The sequence below is a fragment of the Drosophila novamexicana genome, unplaced genomic scaffold (assembly GCF_003285875.2).
Source record: "Drosophila novamexicana strain 15010-1031.04,08,12 unplaced genomic scaffold, DnovRS2.1 tig00000462-arrow-pilon, whole genome shotgun sequence".
In the NCBI taxonomy this organism is placed as follows: domain Eukaryota; kingdom Metazoa; phylum Arthropoda; class Insecta; order Diptera; family Drosophilidae; genus Drosophila; species Drosophila novamexicana.
In genome coordinates, this window is record NW_020824806.1 from 4303464 (window position 1) to 4320369 (window position 16906).

General features: G+C 46.5%; 4 protein-coding genes across 10 annotated transcripts; 3 read left to right on the top strand and 1 right to left on the bottom strand.

The window, feature by feature from the left end:
* The first annotated feature begins 1612 nt into the window (after positions 1-1612).
* On the top strand, positions 1613-6480 carry LOC115760883 (titin homolog). Its single transcript, XM_030702445.1, has 2 exons — positions 1613-5529; positions 5590-6480. The coding sequence occupies exons 1-2, from the start codon at positions 1664-1666 to the stop codon at positions 6419-6421; spliced, it is 4698 nt and encodes a 1565-aa protein (XP_030558305.1). The 5' UTR covers positions 1613-1663; the 3' UTR covers positions 6422-6480.
* Positions 6481-6619: 139 nt separating this feature from the next.
* On the bottom strand, positions 6620-7536 carry LOC115760884 (attacin-C). The gene is made up of 2 exons (XM_030702446.1): positions 7144-7536; positions 6620-7091 (listed from the first exon to the last, which is right to left on the bottom strand). Exons 1-2 carry the CDS (start codon positions 7533-7535, stop codon positions 6692-6694), a joined length of 792 nt encoding a protein of 263 aa, XP_030558306.1. The 5' UTR covers position 7536; the 3' UTR covers positions 6620-6691.
* A 1151-nt stretch (positions 7537-8687) lies between these two features.
* LOC115761016 lies at positions 8688-11628 on the top strand. Its single transcript, XM_030702631.1, has one exon. It carries the CDS (start codon positions 8810-8812, stop codon positions 11447-11449), a length of 2640 nt encoding a protein of 879 aa, XP_030558491.1. The 5' UTR covers positions 8688-8809; the 3' UTR covers positions 11450-11628.
* A 1162-nt stretch (positions 11629-12790) lies between these two features.
* Positions 12791-13921, top strand: LOC115760888. Of its 7 annotated transcripts, none has more exons than XR_004017694.1 (3): positions 12796-13365; positions 13436-13494; positions 13624-13921. XR_004017694.1 is itself a non-coding variant. In XM_030702452.1 (3 exons), exons 1-3 carry the CDS (start codon positions 13296-13298, stop codon positions 13717-13719), a joined length of 198 nt encoding a protein of 65 aa, XP_030558312.1. In that variant the 5' UTR covers positions 12813-13295; the 3' UTR covers positions 13720-13921. The 7 variants fall into 7 exon arrangements, 2 of the variants coding, with proteins under 2 accessions (XP_030558312.1, XP_030558311.1); XR_004017693.1 differs by having other exon boundaries at positions 12797-13365; positions 13583-13921; XR_004017692.1 differs by having other exon boundaries at positions 12798-13365; positions 13553-13921.
* The last annotated feature ends 2985 nt before the right edge of the window (positions 13922-16906 follow it).

A 16906-nucleotide genomic window follows, 5' to 3' on the forward strand; every position in this document is an offset into this window, starting at 1 on the left:
TAAAAGTTATTAACAAAATTGGGTATTTCTTTTATGATAATAAATTAATAATATATATTTTTTGTTGTATAACCCGTAAGCTTGAAAATGGGTAAAAGGGTATATTGGTTTTGTGCAAAGGTATGTAACAGGCAGAAGGAAGCATCTCCAAGCCCATACAGTTTCTATATTCTTGGTCAGCATCAATAGTCCGTCCGTTCGTCTGTCCGTCCGACCGTCTGTCCGTCCGACCGTCCGTTCGTCTGTCCGTTTATCCGTCCGACCGTCTGTCCGTCCGTTCGTCTGTCCGTCCAACCGTCTGTCCGTCCGTCCGTCCGTTCGTCTGTTCGTCCGACCGTCCGTCCGTCCGTTCGTCTGTTCGTCTGTTCGTCCGTTCGTCTGTCCGTCTGTCCGTCCGATCGTCTGTCCGTCCGTCCGTCCGTTCGTCTGTCCGTCCGACCGTCTGTCCGTCCGACCGTCTGTTCGTCCGACCGTCTGTCCGTCCGTCCGTTCGTCTTTCCGTTCGTGAGTTTAAGCGTAGATTCTGCCCTGATCCGCACTGTACGAGTTCCCATTATCGATGACGTACTCCGTATCCAAGAAATCTATAAGAATCGATATCGGAAACGTTTTTTGAGCATATTTCATAAGTTTTAGGAGTCACAAATATGACATATAACTTATGGTAGAGTCTATAAGTTGGTGCAGGGTATCTGCGGACTTTAAATAGGAATTGAATGGGGCTCATGATTTAATTAGTTGTCTTTCAAATCATGTCAAGTTTATTCCCATTTAAAGTGACGTCATTATTTATAGTTTATTTTCAAATATTCCAATTATGATCTTTCCTTTATGCCAAAGAACTTGATTGTCCTAAGTGTGCGTCTCTTGGGGCTGGCAATCTATTTAATTTGGATAGCTTTGTTTGGCTTTGGATTGGCGCTTCAGTCAAGCCGCAAAACTTTTAATCAAGCCGCTAATTACATTAGTTTTAACTGTGGTTCACTGCGAAAGCGGTTGCACGAGAGATACTTGTTGTTGTTGCCAGCACATTTGATAATATTCAATTATTTCGAGGCGTGCATTGTGCTGACTTTGGCATTGATACACACACGCACACACATACACACACGCAACCAGACAAACAGACAGCCAGGAGGAAATAGGAAATGTTATTGTCGTTGCGCATACGCCCCCATGGCCGCGTTCCCAGCCAGCTCCGTTTGCTTGCTGGGCAAAAGTTTTGGCATAAAACAAAAATGTGATTTACATGGGGAAACGCAGCTAACAATGCGACTGCCATGTGTGCGCGTGTGCGCGTGTGTGTGTGTGTGTTGTGTATTGGCAACAAAGAACATTTCATGTTAAACAGCTGGCAGCGGCTGTCGGAAACCGCCGCCGTGCAAAAACTTGCACACAATGCCACATGGATGCTGCACTCGACTCACGACTCTTTGCCTCTTATCAGTGGCTGTCAAAAAGTTGGCTTCCTTCCCCTCCCACCCCTCGCTCGGAGCAGCTCTCCTGGACGACAACCTGTTGCCAAGTTAATGAAAACTCAATCGCAGGCAGTTGGCGCAAAACTTTTCAATTGAATTCGTTTTGCAGTCGGCTTTGTATACATCATATATATGTATAAGTATATATTTTGTAAGTCAATTTAAACTCGTCTCAGCTGGTGAGCATGATCTTTCTACAGTTCTGGTGGACCCTAATGGTGCTCACAGGCACCACCAATACCCTGGCACCGCAGGCAGAGCCGCAGGCGGGCAGCGAACAATTGCGCAGCTTTCACAATTCCGTGCAGGAGGCGCACGAGCAGCTGCACGAGATTCGCTCCAATTATGGCGATGTGCAGGGCGCCGAGCTATATAGGCATAGACGCAACAGCATAGACGATCTGCTGGCCAGTTTCGCACAGGCCGGCGAAAAGGAAATCGCGCCGGAGAAGGATGACAAGGAGCTGCAGCAGGCGGCCGATGATTGGTTTCGTGATATGCAAGCGGGCGTGGTGCATGTGTTGCCAGCAGCAGGTGCGGGGGAAGTAGCCGGAAAAGCCGGCGGAGCCGCAGCAGCAGGAACAAATGAGGATGCAGTAGCAGCAGCTGCTGGCGCAGCAGAGGAAACCTCAGCGTTGGTTGATTCCGCCTCCGGCAAATACTCACGCGGCACTGAGAAGCTCAAGTCCAGGGTGTATGGGGACAGCTATGGGAAAGCCATGGAGCAAACCGAGATGGGCAAGGTTAAGAAAAAGTACCAGGACTTGACGGATATGAATCTGCCCGTCAAACATTTGCCCGAGAAGCAGCCGTACGAGGTGATACGCGGTGGCGCCACCGAGCTGGACATAAAGCTGAAGCATGTGCAGCGGCTGCTGCACAATCAGGAGATGGAGCAGAGTCGAGCAGAGGAGCGAAAGCAGGCCAAGTCAAACAAGGAGGCCGGCCAGCTGCCACAGTATGGCGATGAGCCAGTGCCCGATGGTGTCTACGAACAGACGCTGGCACGCCTCCAGGTCGCGCGCGTGTCCAATCCCAACAATCTGTCACACGAGGCCAACTACAAGCTGTCCAAGATCGAACAAGAGGCAGCCGAGCAATCGGCCAAAACGCGCTATCCCAGCGGCATCCTCAAGAAGCGCAGCTCCACCAGCGGCTTCAATCCGATGAACGAGATCAAGCTGAAGACGAGCAACAGGCTGATGCGCAAGGGCATGGGACCCTCGCTGCCCAGCAATGCGCTCACGGATACGCTGCGCGCCCACTACGTGGACGATATAATAATGCGACGCGAGCGGAAGCTGGAGCGGGAGCGTCACAAGGCACAGCAGCAGCAGCTGCAGCAGCGGCAGCTGGATGGCGAGGAGGAAAAGATTTCACCGGTATCATCATATGATACGCTCAACGCGCTCGATAGCAGTGTCGGCTCCAGTCTGGATGCCCCGAATGTCCATTTAATGGACATGCCCCAAAGCTACGATTATCATTTGCCCCATTTTGAACAGTTTCCCGCGCTTAGTCAGCAGCGCAGCTTGCCCAATCTGCGGGACTATGCACATGCGAATGCCAAGCTGAAGGTGGAGCGAGATCGCTACAAGCGTCATCCGGAGCAGCTGCTGGAAACTGATGCCCAGCTGGAGCAGAGTGAAGCCGGCTTGGCTAAGGCAGAGCAAGGTAAGGACAAACTGCCAGAGGCGGAGGATCTAATGGCCAAGCTGTCTGCCCCTGCGGCAGCAGGCGACAAAGTGCAGGCCAAGCTGGACATGGCACAAGCTAATGCGGCCAAAGAGGAGCAACAAACAGCAGCTGTCAAAGCCGAAGCCGTCGATCCCATTGTGGAGCCCAAGCCGCAGGGTCACACACAAGTCAAGGAAATTGCAACGGATGTCCAGTCAGCGGATAAGCAACTGCAGGCGGTCAATGTTAATGAGCCCAAACAGCTGCGGGCACAGGCGCAGATGCAGATGCCGGAGACTCAACTAATCAATGAAGCCAAATCGCAGTTGGTGAACAAGGCGCAGCCGATGGGTCAGCTGGCGGCCAAGCAAAAGGACGATGGCTTACAGAAGGCCAACAATGGCAAGCTGAAGCGAGAGCAGCCACATAAAGTGGCAGAGCTGGGGCCACGCAGCGGCATCTGCAAGAGTCATCCGGATGCCGTAGTCAAGCTGCTGGCCAACAAGATCTCACAGCATTCCAGCGACAAGGATCGCGACAAGCGTCACATCAAGCGCTGGAGCTGGCACAGAGTGCATCGCCAGAAGGCCAACCACAATGCCAACGTGGCCAATGAGACGCCACATTATAAGCGACGCAGCAAACGTTCTGTGGATCAGGCGCCAGTGGAGACACAAGCGGAGCCACTGTCAGAAGGACAGTCGGATCCACAGACACGCACGCACGCGGAGGGACAGTCAGAGGGTCTGTCGGAGCCACAGGTGGCGGGACAGTCGGAGGGGCAGTCCGAGTCCCACTCGGAGGGACAGTCGGATGCACTATCGGAGCCACAGCCGGAGGGTCAGTCGGCGCCGCAATTGGAACCAGAGCCAAGATCTAAAAGACAACCAAAGTTGGAGCCACAAGCCGAGGCACAGTTGAAGCAACAGGCGGCTGCCGAGGCAAATGCACAGATGGGGCCACAAGCACAATCACAGTCGGATCTTCTGCCGGAGGAACAGTCGGAAGGGCAGTCGAATAGACCGCCACAGTCCCAGGCAACGCCGGAGTCACAGTCGGAGGCACAGTTGGACGCACAGTTGAATCCACAATTAGAGCCGCAGCCACAACTGGAGCCGCAATCTGAGGCACTGTTGGAGCCGCAGGACGCCAGGAAGCGCAGCTCGAAGCTGTTGGATTCCTTTGAGGATCATAATGGCAATCGCGTGGGTTTTGGCAGCTTGGGCAACGGCATGTTAACGCTAGAAACAGAGGAGGACAACGAGGGCGATGGCCTGCCCTATCCGCGACATCAGCGCTCGATCTTTAAGAAAGAGGAAGCAGCACAGGAAGTGGGCACCGTTGAAAGCAATACGTTCTCCAATTCGCGTTATCAGGTGCCCATGATGAATCAGCGCAACAATAACTTGGTCTATCAGCAGCAGCAGCAGCTACAGCAACATCAACTACAACAGCCGCAGCCTTTTGTACCGCAGCAACAGTTGCTACCGCAACAGCTGCAGCCATGCCAGCCGCAAGTGTTGCAGCGACAACAGCCGCAACAGCAGCAGCTGCAGCTGCAGCAACAGCAACAGGCCAACAATTTTAAGGCCAACTTTAATTTGACGCACTTGTTCAACGAGCTGTCCAAGCTGCAGAAGCCGCCATTGGCGCAGCAGCAGCAAGAGCTGCAACAGCAGCAGCAACAGCAGCAGCAACAGCAACAGCAGCAGCCACAGTTGCATCAGCAGCAGCAGCAACAGCTTATGCCACAGCAGCATCAGCAGCAGCAGCAGGCGGCGGCGACAAGTCTGGAAACCAATCAACTGAAACCCTTGTATGGCGTGCATCGTTATTTCGGGCCACTCTTCAACAAGGGCAACAAGCTGAACGTGGTGAATGATCCTTGCGTAACAATAACAGCAGCGGGAACAACAGCTGCTGCAGCCGGCGGCAGCACCTTAAATCCGGACTGTGTGCCCATCTCAACCGAAGCAACTGGAACCACTGCAATACCAGCCGGAGAAGAGCAACAGGCATCGAATCCCTGCAACAGTCCCGATGCAGTCAAGCTGAATGTGTCCCTAAATGCGCGCGTCTGCTCCGATCCGCGAACCAAGCAAATCTATGGCAACGGTTCGATTTGTGTGCAGCCAAGCCAGCAGCGACTCAATGCGGACGCCTACTATACGCTGCAGGATGCACTGGTCGATGACAACGAAGAGGATCTGGACAGCGAGGAGCGTTACTCGCGGCAGGCCAGGCAGCGCAGCGAGGAGGAGTGCAAGGACAGGCGCAAGTCGAAGGGCAAAAAGGGTCACGCGCCGGGCGGCAAGCGGGCCGAAAAGAAAAAGTCAGCTGCCGCCAAAAAAGCTAAAGCCGAGCAGGCCAAGAGGTAAGTGCCGGGATGGGGGCGGGGGTAAACAGTTGGCCCGCAACTAAAGCTAATGCCCAGCAGCAGCAGCAATTGCACGGGCGATCCAGATGGCAAGCCTGGCGCCGAGTGCACTGCGGGCGCTCGCAAATTGGATCTAAACGAACCATATTCCGAGAATTATAACAAGCTGCTAACGGGTCGACTGTCCGAGGATATTGTGACGGCTGTCTTCGATATGGTCGGCAACGATCCCAGCCTGGATGCGCTGATCCCGGTGCTGACGCGTAACAACAAGTGCGCCGCGAAGCATCCCAAGAATTTCTATCAGATACGCAACAATAAGAACGAGAAGGATCTGCAGGAGAAGGAGGAAATGCTGCGTCGCACCATAGAGTCGATTAGCGATATAATCGATAAGCAGATGCAACAGCGCAATTGCATTCCATTGCGTCCAGATCTGGTCGAGTTCTACAACATCATCATGAAAACGATGGCCGAGCAGCAGAAGTCGCGTGACAAACGTGAGGCCAATTTGCGTGTGCTCGCCGATGATTACGACCAGAAGTTGCGCATCCTGGACCCGGCGAACATTGAGCAAAAGTCACGTATTGTCAAGAAGCTGTTGCGCCAGTACGAGGAACTGCCGCTGGAGGAGCAACAGCATGCGGCCAGTGTGCGGGACGAGCTGCTCATGGATCTGATCTATTTGCGCAAAATGTCGGACACGCTGGAGCGTGGGCAGCGCAATGTCCAGCTGCAGAATGTGCTGCGCAAGAGCAGCATCAGTGACGATGCCGATGATCAGCAGGCTTATCAGGATTATACGCCACGCTTTATCAAGCTGCTCAGGACGGCGGAGATCTTCAAGGAGGTGGGCGAGCAGCAGGCAAGGGCTTTTATTGGTCTTTAAATCCAATATTTTTCTTTCTGTTTTTTCTCTTCATTTGATTATTAAAATTATTCTATTTTTATATATGTTATGGGCTTTTGAAGAAGTTCAAATTCATATTCAGAAGTTTCATTTATATTCCGCCAAAAGCGGTGAATTTGCAAAAACTTACATTTTACTTTCGCCCATTTTGCGCAAATGGTGAATTTTTTGAATATCTGCAACAACAGCTTCTGGGCTGTCGACTTAGGAAATAGTCAGCTCCTGGCTCAGATATTGTTGAACTCCTCTCTAGCCAATATAATGGGTCAGACCCAGGTTGGCGCCAAAGTCGGATCTGCCGTTGAGCGGACCGCTCATCCACTTGGAGGCGGTGCTGCTCAGATTTAGGCGCGTATTGCGATCCTGCGACTGCCAGAGATTGGCACGACCGGCCAGCTCCAGCTGCTTGCCAAAGCCGGGTATATTGCTGTGCGTCACGCTGGCGCCATGTCCATTGATATGGGCATAGTCCAGGGCGGCGCCATTGCGATCGAACTTGAAGCCGTTGGCCAGCTGATTCTGTGAGGCGAATGCCTTGGCATCCACATTGTGAACGCCATCGTTGAACAGATTCGCAATCGCCGTTTGCTGCAAGCTGTCCCGCACGCCCGGCGTGTGCGTCTTGGTCAGCTCCGCGCCCAGTCCCTGACTGTGTGCAATGGATATTAGTTGAGATTTTTGACCCTGTGTGCAAAACTTACTTGTTGTAGGCCAAGGTGGCGCCGCTGGTGACGGGCTTGGCAGCGGGTCCGCCGGCTTCTGTATTGCCCGCAGCAAACACCTGGCCAATTAGATTGTGCTCCGGCGTGCCCAAGGCCTTGGTCAGATCCAGGCGCGCATCAGCGCCACCCGCCGGATTCGAGGTAAGCGCGCCGCCCAACACCTGACGGCGCACACGCACCGTCGGATAGTTGACCAGGTGCGCTGGCTGTGGCTGCATTGGTGCGCCAGAAACGCCCAGCAGCCCAATGCAGCTGACAATGATGCAGGTGGCAAACATTTGAGTCATCTTTTTGATTTGATTTGGATTTGATAATTGGTTCGATTGCTTCAAGCTGTTGCAGCTGATTGCTGATGCTCTGTTGGAGTCCATATGGCTTTTATACTAGCTGCCGTTGCGGTTGTGCTTTCCTATCACGATGTGGTTTACATTTGTTTGCACTTGTTTGGGGTCGCCTTTGCTGATAACGTTTCGGCCGTTTGGGTCTAATCGGGGACTTACATTGCGACCAAAGTAGAAGAAAAGCCCCACTTGCTACTTGAACACATGACTCTGCCCAGCATAAGCCAGCTCGTTAAGATCAATCAATTATGGTTAGCTCTTAGGAATAACTAGAAAGACTTTTGCGCTACGGCTTTCAAGATATGTGAGTATAGGGAAGCTCGTAAATGCTGTTTGATGAAAATATCTTGAAAAACAAAATACTTTGCCATACAAATACTCATTTTTCAACCGATTCCTCCTATAGAGCTATATAATATATAGTAGTCCGATCTTGAAGATTTCATATATAAGTAGCATAGCTTAACTAGTAAATGGTTGGTTCAACTGCGATATCTCGAGCTTAAGTTTTGGCCGATCGTTCCTATGGAATTATATTTACCTCTATTCAATACATTATTGCACGAATCAATATACCCTGCTTACACATTTCAATGGGTACAGCGGGCAATGAAAAGTTATTTCAAATACATAATGCTTGATGTAGCCGGACCTGGTTCTTCTTGCCATTTGCGTACATTTGCATACCCCATTTAGACACATTCACTAGATATAGGGTATTATTAAAACATTTTTTATATTCATACTGCTTTATGAAGTCGAATCTGGTTGAATAAGTCTGTCGCATAGCTTGGCACATAATCATTATACCCTCTTCACATATATTAAATGGCTAAGGGTATACTCAAAAATTATTTTAATCCGTAATACTTTCTGGAGTCGCATATGGGTTAATCTGGCTGTTGCATAATTTGCACGAAATCAATATACCCCATGAAAACTTAGCAATAGGTACAGCGTATATAATAATTATTTGAAATCCATAATTCTTTATGAAGTTGGAGCTGGATCATTCAAAGTTTTCACATAACCTATTTACCCTACGTACCCGCACTCAACGTGTACAGGGTATAATTTAAAATTACTTTACTCTGGGCTTCAACGGTTTTAAGGCTATAAGACACTTGGCAGGAATTAGTTTTGAAATATATTCGCAACTCAATTTGTGTATTGAAAAAAAATTCCAAATTTTTTGTGTATGTAACAAATGAGAAAAACTTTGATTTAATTAACTCAAAAGGGTTTTATAAAACGTAACAGAAAAGGAAAAATAAAGCAACTTAATTGAGAGCAACTGCGACAAAATGCATTCGCTGTCCGATCGTTGGCGCCTAATGCTGTCGCTCCGGAAGCAGATCAGCCGCAAGACCAACCGGCTGATGAGATACAAAAGGCAGGCACGTCAGCGCCTGAGCTCGATGCGACAGATACGCCAAGTGCTGCTGGACAATCTGCGCAAACTGATCGACATGAAGCTGACGGACACCAAAGTGTTGGCCACGGCCCAAATGAAGGCGCAGTTCAGTCGCACGTGGCAGATGTACACAAAATGGTTGCGCAATTGCCAGAAAATGCACAGAAGGGAGCTGCAGAATGTTCAGAGTTTGCGCAAACAGGAGCTCGCATTGAATGAGCGTCTGCGTGAATTGCGCAAACAATATAGAGTATTGCCCAAACGGCAGCGGTTGATCGCAAACGCCGTTCGCCATGTTCAACGTGTCGTCCGCAAGCGGCACAAGCGATACGGCGTCTGGGAAATGATGATGAAGTACAGCAAGGCAGAAACTGAGCAGATACGCAAATATATGATGAGCGGTGCACGGAAGCCCAAAAGGCGATGGCATTTCAATAAGGATAATATCAGTGAGTTTAGCAACTTCTGGAATGTCGAGGTGCTGCGCAAGGGGCACGACAAGCGCAAGCAACGGCCGCATCGTCATTTGATAACCCAACGCATTGAATTACCCGAAGATTTCATACCCAAGCCCTATCACGTAAAGCATAAAGTTAAGCCCAGGGTGTCCATAGCGCGTGGCAAGCAATATTACATGAACTCTCTAAATGAAATCCTCTCGTTCAAGCAATTGCAGCACTTTAAACGAAAGCTGCGTAAAATTATGGAACCGGTCGTCGATAAACCGAAAAAGCCCAAACGTGAGGAGCATAATCAACCGGCATTAAGACGCCAGAGATCCAAGCGAGGAATGAAGATAACAGTCGAGGAGATGCTGGACCTTGATGTGGATCTGAAGCAAAAGCTGGAACCAAAAAGAGTCACGCAGCCAGTCTATGGCAGCGATCAGCTGATCAGATTCCAAAAGGAAATCCAAACGTTACGCAAGTCGGTAACATCAATGGGCAGCGTCGGCCGACCTTCACTGCTATCGCGTCGGAGTCAGTCGAGCAAACGCAGCTCCCGCCTGAAATCGCTGCAGCAGATTAAGTTGACGATGTCAGCAAAGATCCGTGACAAGATATCGAAAATGCACAGCAAGATGCAGGACAAGGAGCCGTTAAAGAAACCGGCGGAACCAATAGCTGAACCAGAAAGGCGGTCAAGCACTGACATTTGGCAGCCCCCAGCTGAGGTGGAGTTGGAGAAAGCTATCGATTCGGTGGCATCATCGAGCATTGCCATAACACCCAAGGAACGTGTTACGGACGATGTTAATGAGCTGTTGCGCAATAAATCTGTGCCCGCCGGCATTAGGCAGGAACTGAAGAATGCCCAATGGCGTCTCTTTCTGACGAATGCGTCCAGAATGAAGCGGCGTGCCGGACAGGTGCTAATGAATATATTTGAAACGGATGACAGTAAAAAATATCGACCAATTCAAAGGCTGCTCAGGGACGTAATACAGGGACCCAGCATGATGGACATATTGGCCGACAAAAAGACCATTGTCGAAGCCGTGCACAAGCATTATATGTGGAAAAATTTGTACAGCGTCTATCAGGATTTAAAGGGTGTGGGCATACCCAAAGGTGACATATTTAATATGTTGCGCGAACATTATCTAAAATATATCAACGAAATTGTCAGCGAGGCCATACAAAAGGGCGCCAAACTATCGGTGATCGATCAGGGCAGCCCTTTGGCGCGACAGAAGAGCAATGATTCCTTCGATCAATATCTAGATGAGAAGATAGCAGCGCGTGCCGCGATCAATGATCGTATTATAAACGAGCATATTTTGCGCAAAAGTAAAATGTCGACAGTGTCCACGGATGACAGTCGCTGGAGCGGCGTCTCATTGGAGTCCCTGACCAACAGGCAGCTGAAGCGCATGGATGATCGCTACTCGATGCGCTATTTGCAGAGCATATGGGCGGCCCATGCCCGATACTTTAACCGGGACAAGCGCGAATCGATGTTTTCGAGCGTTCAGGCTGACGACACGCTGAGCGAGCGGCTACCTGGAGACAGTTCGTGCCGGCGCAAGGTTAGCAAGGGGCAAAGGCCCCAAGCACAGCAGTTGAGAAAGCGCAAAGTTCACCTTCAGCGTTTGTATTACGAGCCGCGTCGCACCTGCCGCCAGCGGCAGGTGGATGAGGAGTGTGCCATCTGTGAATGTGATGCGCAGAAACTAGAGAAGTGCATACGCTGTGGCATTGAGCTGCCCCATCTGCCGACCAGTTCAGAGCCGAGCAGCATCGATCTGTGCCTGTCCACGCCCACGCTGGCCGCCTGCGTGCACAATCCGCAGATGTTGCAGGCCGCAGCAGATATCTGCCATGTGTGCGGCTATGTGCACGAGCCGCAATCGGGCTGCTTCATGCTGGACATAGATGTTGCTCCCGGTGGCGCTCTGCAACAGCTGCGACGGATCAAGGAGTATGCGAACTGTGTCCAGCAGCGGCAGCAACAGCTCGACCAGAGTGCGGACAGCATTTGGCTGGCGGCCGTACGGAGTTGTGCATCGGCCAGCGAGGCGTGTGCCTGATCTCGGTGTGGCATGAGGTGTTGCAAGTGCAGCGGCATGCAGCAAATAAAACCATATTGCATAGCTGAGCTGACAACACTTTGTGCCGCAACACAGCTGCAACTGTTGCTGCCGCAGACGCTGCTGTTGCTGCCACATTCGGTGGCAAATGAAACATTTTGTTTAAGTGCTAAATAAATTCAAGTAATGAGTTTGCAGCAGAGTCGAGTGTGTTGGGCGGCACGTTAAATGCTCGCCAAGTTTCATAAAATATGCAAAACGCCAACACACATACAACACACACACACACACGCACACACACATGCGGGGTATGCACTCACGTAGCGCTTGCCTTTTAATACACTCTCCTTCGCAGCGAATTTTGGCTTTTTCATTTTTTGGCCAAGTTCTGAAGTCAAGCGGCTGTAATGGAATTTTATTGCAGCACTCGCATTCTGTTTGCGCAGGCGAAACATGTACCAGACATTTTCATAAACGTTCCAAACCGAAAGCCAACAAAAAAAAAAGTTCTTTGGAAAATAGCTCGCCAAGATTTGCTCAACTTTTAGCCTTTAAGTTCTTTTCTTTTCTTTTCTTTTCTTTTTTTTCTCTCGCTTAAAGTGCGACCGAAAACTTGTCGAAGGCCAAATGCAATAAGGCTGTAAATTGATGCCCGTGATCAATCATTTGGTTGCCAGCGCATTTGGCCAGAATGTGGCGGCACTTTCATTTTGGCCAGTCAGCTAGTCGGCCAAGAAGATGGCCAAAACCCACCCACAGCAAGCGCCACGCCAAGCCGCATATTGCTGTGGCCAGTCAGCGCGTAAGTTGAGACGTTTTCATTTGCATTTTGTGCCAAAAAGGAACTTAAATCCAAGTGAGATCACAGGCGGTGGACTGCTAGATACCCTAGAAAAATGAAAAACAAGTTCTTAAATGTAGCAAACTTTCGAGATCCAGTTGGTCTTAAGAACAAAATTCAGGGTTCAAGTACTCGACTTGCTTGAGAGCTTGGTATTGTTCGAGCTTAATTTCAGAGGAAGTAGGGTTTATTAAAATACAGCTTTTAGCTTTAGACTAAATTCGTAAAGGAAAGAAAAACAAAATATTCAAGCTTATTCGTTGGTATTCAGCAGTCTTGGACTTCGATATCGATGTATATATATATTATGAACTTTGTCTTGATTGCAATGAAATGTTAGCTTAAATTAAGAAACCCGCTTTTCGAAATTGAAATTGCGCGGCCTTTTTTTTAAAGCTTATTTTCTGTCAAATCATTGTAATTAATTTTACTATCTATCGATTTATTTTTCAAAATTTAAAAATATTAATATGCAAAATTGATAGGAAAAAGACAAAAATCTTGGGAAAATGTTGTGATATATATATTATAATGTCCTTGGTGTATGTGCCTTGCAATTAGGCAACAGTTTTTTTTCCGGTATTTTTTTTCGAGGGTATCTAAAGTGGGGGAATGCGTTCGCCCATGCCCAACGTCATGCTGCTCAATTTGCGTTGACTGGCTGTAACATTATCTTGTTTGCTCACGACACGCGCCGCAGACGCATCGAGTCCAGAAGGCAGCCAGACTCTGGCTGGAGAATGCGGAGCTGGTGGCATGTTTGCAGCTGCTTTGGCATTGTCCGGCTTTGGCATTTCGCTCATTTTACTTGGCTGCGGCTTTTGTCATTTTTCTTCGCGCTTTTCCTAGCCATTTTTTTTTTGATTTTTTTTCCATAAGTCATTTGTGATTTAAGTCTTTGGCTTGTCAAAACAAATGAAATGGAGCGTTGAAATAACTGACAGTCCGAGCTGGCCAATGGGCTTGTTCAGCTACAATAACTGGTAGAAGAAGAAGAGGGGGAAGATGAGGGGCAAGCTGGAGCAGCAGCCAGCAGGCATTCGGCTGCCATGTTCTGTGCGCATTTGGAATCCGGGTAATTGCATTTTATTAGCGCTTATCGCTTATCGTTGACAGCCATTGTCAAACGCATTGTCATGTTGCAGTCGAAATTTAATTAATTTCCATTCAAGCCACACCCCCCGCCCATGCCTGGACTGGACGTGTAAGTAGCTGCTTAATAAAGCCTCGACAAACATATTTCACAAGAATTCATAACAAAGCATGCAAAACGCAAACACACAAAATAATAGAAAGAATTCCCACACTCTTTGGCACACTTACATGCTTGCAGGGAATACCTCTATTATTATTGGACTCAGGTGTGGGCGGTGCGCAGTGCTCAGACCAAGTATCTGGCCACAAAGCGGCTACAAATTACGCAGCTTAGAATATGGTACGAAAAAATAAAGAAGAACAAGTTGTCCAAAAACAAAAAGATAAATGTGCCGGGCTGCTTACTACGGCTTACAATGCGTCCAACTAATTGAATAAAGTGGCCTCTAAATTGCTTTTGATTTTCATTTTGACCAAATGCTGGCTGAAATTTAAGACACACTTTTCATTTAAAGAACATAAGTAAATAAAGTGTACCTGCCTTTTATTGGAGGTAGTATTTAATTGGATATGATTGTAAGGAGTGTCCGCTTCGGAAAGTTTTAACTGAATTACAGCCAGTTTGTTTGTTCAATCATAAAAAAGAGCTAGATTTGGCTCGAACAGCCAAAAAGATCTACTAACAAGTAAGAGGTTCTAGTCGGGAGCTCCCGACTAGGGGATACCCTGAACCCTCTTCTTCCAACATCAAATGCATATATACATATATTCTATTTTAGAAGCTATATGTCAAGTTTGGTAACTCTAGCTCTTATTATTTACCAAAATTACCCAAAAAACAGGATATCGATATAGATTTTTATCGATTGCTTGGAAACGGAGCAAGTTATCGATTATCGGAAACAAACTCGATCTGCGCGGGAGCTAGGAGAATCTATATCTAAAATTCAAGTCTCTAGCTCTTATAGGTTCTGAGATCCTTGCGTTCATACATAAGAACCGATGGACGGACGGACGGACGGACGGACAGACAGACGGACATGGCAAGATCGACTCGAATATATATACTCTATGGGGTCGGAGAAGCCAAACCTGTTGAAAATCGGTTGAGTTTTGACTAAGTTATGGGAGTGGGAAATTTTGACCTATAGGATATATGTATATGTAGGATATTTGAGGGTACCATGTTCACATGAATTTTGACCAAAATTTTTTGTTGTCAGATTTGAATGCCAAATTGATAAAGAGGTCAAACCATGGACAAAACGCCAAACCTTTCGAAAATCGGTTGAGTTTTGACCGAGTTATGGGAGTTGGAAATTTTGACCTATAGGATATATGTATATGTAGGATATTTGAGGGTACCATTTTCACATGAATTTTGACCAAAATTTTTTTTTGTCAGATTTGAATGCCAAATTGATTAAGAGGTCAAACCATGGACAAAAAGCCAAACCTTTCGAAAATCGGTTGAGTTTTGACCGAGTTGTGGGAGTTGGAAATTTTGACCTATAGGATATATGTATATGTAGGATATTTGAGGGTACCATTTTCACATGAATTTTAACCAAAATTAATGTTGTCAGATTTGAATGTCAAATTGATAATGAGGTCAAACCATGGATAAAAAGCCAAACCTTTTGAAAATCGGTTGAGTTTTGACCAAGTTATGGGAGTTGGAAATTTTGACCTATAGGATATATGTATATGTAGGATATTTGAGGGTACCATTTTCACATGAATTTTGACCAAAATTAATGTTGTCAGATTTGAATGTCAAATTGATTAAGAGGTCAAACCATGGATAAAAAGCCAAACCTTTTGAAAATCGGTTGAGTTTTGACCGAGTTATGGGAGTTGGAAATTTTGACCTATAGTATATATGTATATGTAGGATATTTGAGGGTACCATTTTCACATGAATTTCGACCAAAATTAATGTTGTCAGATTTGAATGTCAAATTGATAATGAGGTCAAACTATGGACAAAAAGCCAAACCTTTTGAAAATCGGTTGAGTTTTGACCAAGTTATGGGAGTTGGAAATTTTGACCTATAGGATATATGTATATGTAGGATATTTGAGGGTACCATTTTCACATGAATTTTGACCAAAATTAATGTTGTCAGATTTGAATGTCAAATTGATTAAGAGGCCAAACCATGGATAAAAAGCCAAACCTTTTGAAAATCGGTTGAGTTTTGACCGAGTTATGGGAGTTGGAAATTTTGACCTATAGTATATATGTAGGATATTTGAGGGTACCATTTTCACATGAATTTCGACCAAAATTAATGTTGTCAGATTTGAATGTCAAATTGATAATGAGGTCAAACCATGGACAAAAAGCCAAACCTTTTGAAAATCGGTTAAGTTTTGACCAAGTTATGGGAGTTGGAAATTTTGACCTATAGGATATATGTATATGTAGGATATTTGAGGGTACCATTTTCACATGAATTTTGACCAAAATTAATGTTGTCAGATTTGAATGTCAAATTGATAATGAGGTCAAACCATGGACAATAAGCCAAACCTTTTGAAAATCGGTTGAGTTTTGACCGAGTTATGGGAGTTGGAAATTTTAACCTATAGGATATATGTACGTACATATATGTAGGATATTTGAGGGTACCATTTTCACATGAATTTTGACCAAAATTAATGTTGTCAGATTTGAATGTCAAATTGATAATGAGGTCAAACCAAGGACAAAAAGACAAACCTTTTGAAAATCGGTTGAGTTTTGACCGAGTTATGGGAGTTGGAAATTTTGACCTATAGGATATATGTATATGTAGGATATTTGAGGGTACCATTTTCACATGAATTTTGACCAAAATTTTTTGTTGTCAGATTTGAATGCCAAATTGATTAAGAGGTCAAACCATGGACAAAAAGCCAAACCTTTTGAAAATCGGTTGAGTTTTGACCGAGTTATGGGAGTTGGAAATTTTGACCTATAGGATATATGTACATACATATATGTAGGATATTTGAGGGTACCATTTTCACATGAATTTTGACCAAAATTAATGTTGTCAGATTTGAATGTCAAATTGATAATGAGGTCAAACCATGGACAAATAGCCAAACCTTTTGAAAATCGGTTGAGTTTTGACCGAGTTATGGGAGTTGGAAATTTTGACCTATAGGATATATGTATGTATTTGTAGGATATTTGAGGGTACCATTTTCACATGAATTTTGACCAACATTTTTTGTTGTCAGATTTGAATGCCAAATTGATTAAGAGGTCAAACCATGGACAAAAAGCCAAACCTTTTGAAAATCGGTTGAGTTTTGACCGAGTTATGGGAGTTGGAAATTTTGACCTATAGGATATATGTACATACATATATGTAGGATATTTGAGGGTACCATTTTCACATGAATTTCGACCAAAATTAATGTTGTCAGATTTGAATGTCAAATTGATAATAAGGTCAAACCATGGACAAAAAGCCAAACCTTTTGAAAATCGGCTGAGTTTTGACCGAGTTATGAGAGTTGGAAATTTT

What these genes read in the sequence shown, in the direction of transcription:
- LOC115760888 (XM_030702451.1), top strand. Translation starts at nt 13,296, where the DNA reads ATGAGGGGCAAGCTGGAGCAGCAGCCAGCAGGCATTCGGCTGCCATGT. An exon ending in TGTGCGCATTTGGAATCCGG is followed by an intron (nt 13,366 to 13,462) that starts GTAATTGCATTT and finishes TTTCCATTCAAG; the next exon opens with CCACACCCCCCGCCCATGCC. An exon ending in CCCATGCCTGGACTGGACGT is followed by an intron (nt 13,495 to 13,582) that starts GTAAGTAGCTGC and finishes ACAAAATAATAG; the next exon opens with AAAGAATTCCCACACTCTTT.
- LOC115760884 (XM_030702446.1), bottom strand. Translation starts at nt 7,535, where the DNA reads ATGGACTCCAACAGAGCATCAGCAATCAGCTGCAACAGCTTGAAGCAA. An exon ending in GCCACCTTGGCCTACAACAA is followed by an intron (nt 7,092 to 7,143) that starts GTAAGTTTTGCA and finishes CATTGCACACAG; the next exon opens with TCAGGGACTGGGCGCGGAGC.
- LOC115760883 (XM_030702445.1), top strand. Translation starts at nt 1,664, where the DNA reads ATGATCTTTCTACAGTTCTGGTGGACCCTAATGGTGCTCACAGGCACC. An exon ending in AAAGCCGAGCAGGCCAAGAG is followed by an intron (nt 5,530 to 5,589) that starts GTAAGTGCCGGG and finishes GCTAATGCCCAG; the next exon opens with CAGCAGCAGCAATTGCACGG.
- LOC115761016 (XM_030702631.1), top strand. Translation starts at nt 8,810, where the DNA reads ATGCATTCGCTGTCCGATCGTTGGCGCCTAATGCTGTCGCTCCGGAAG.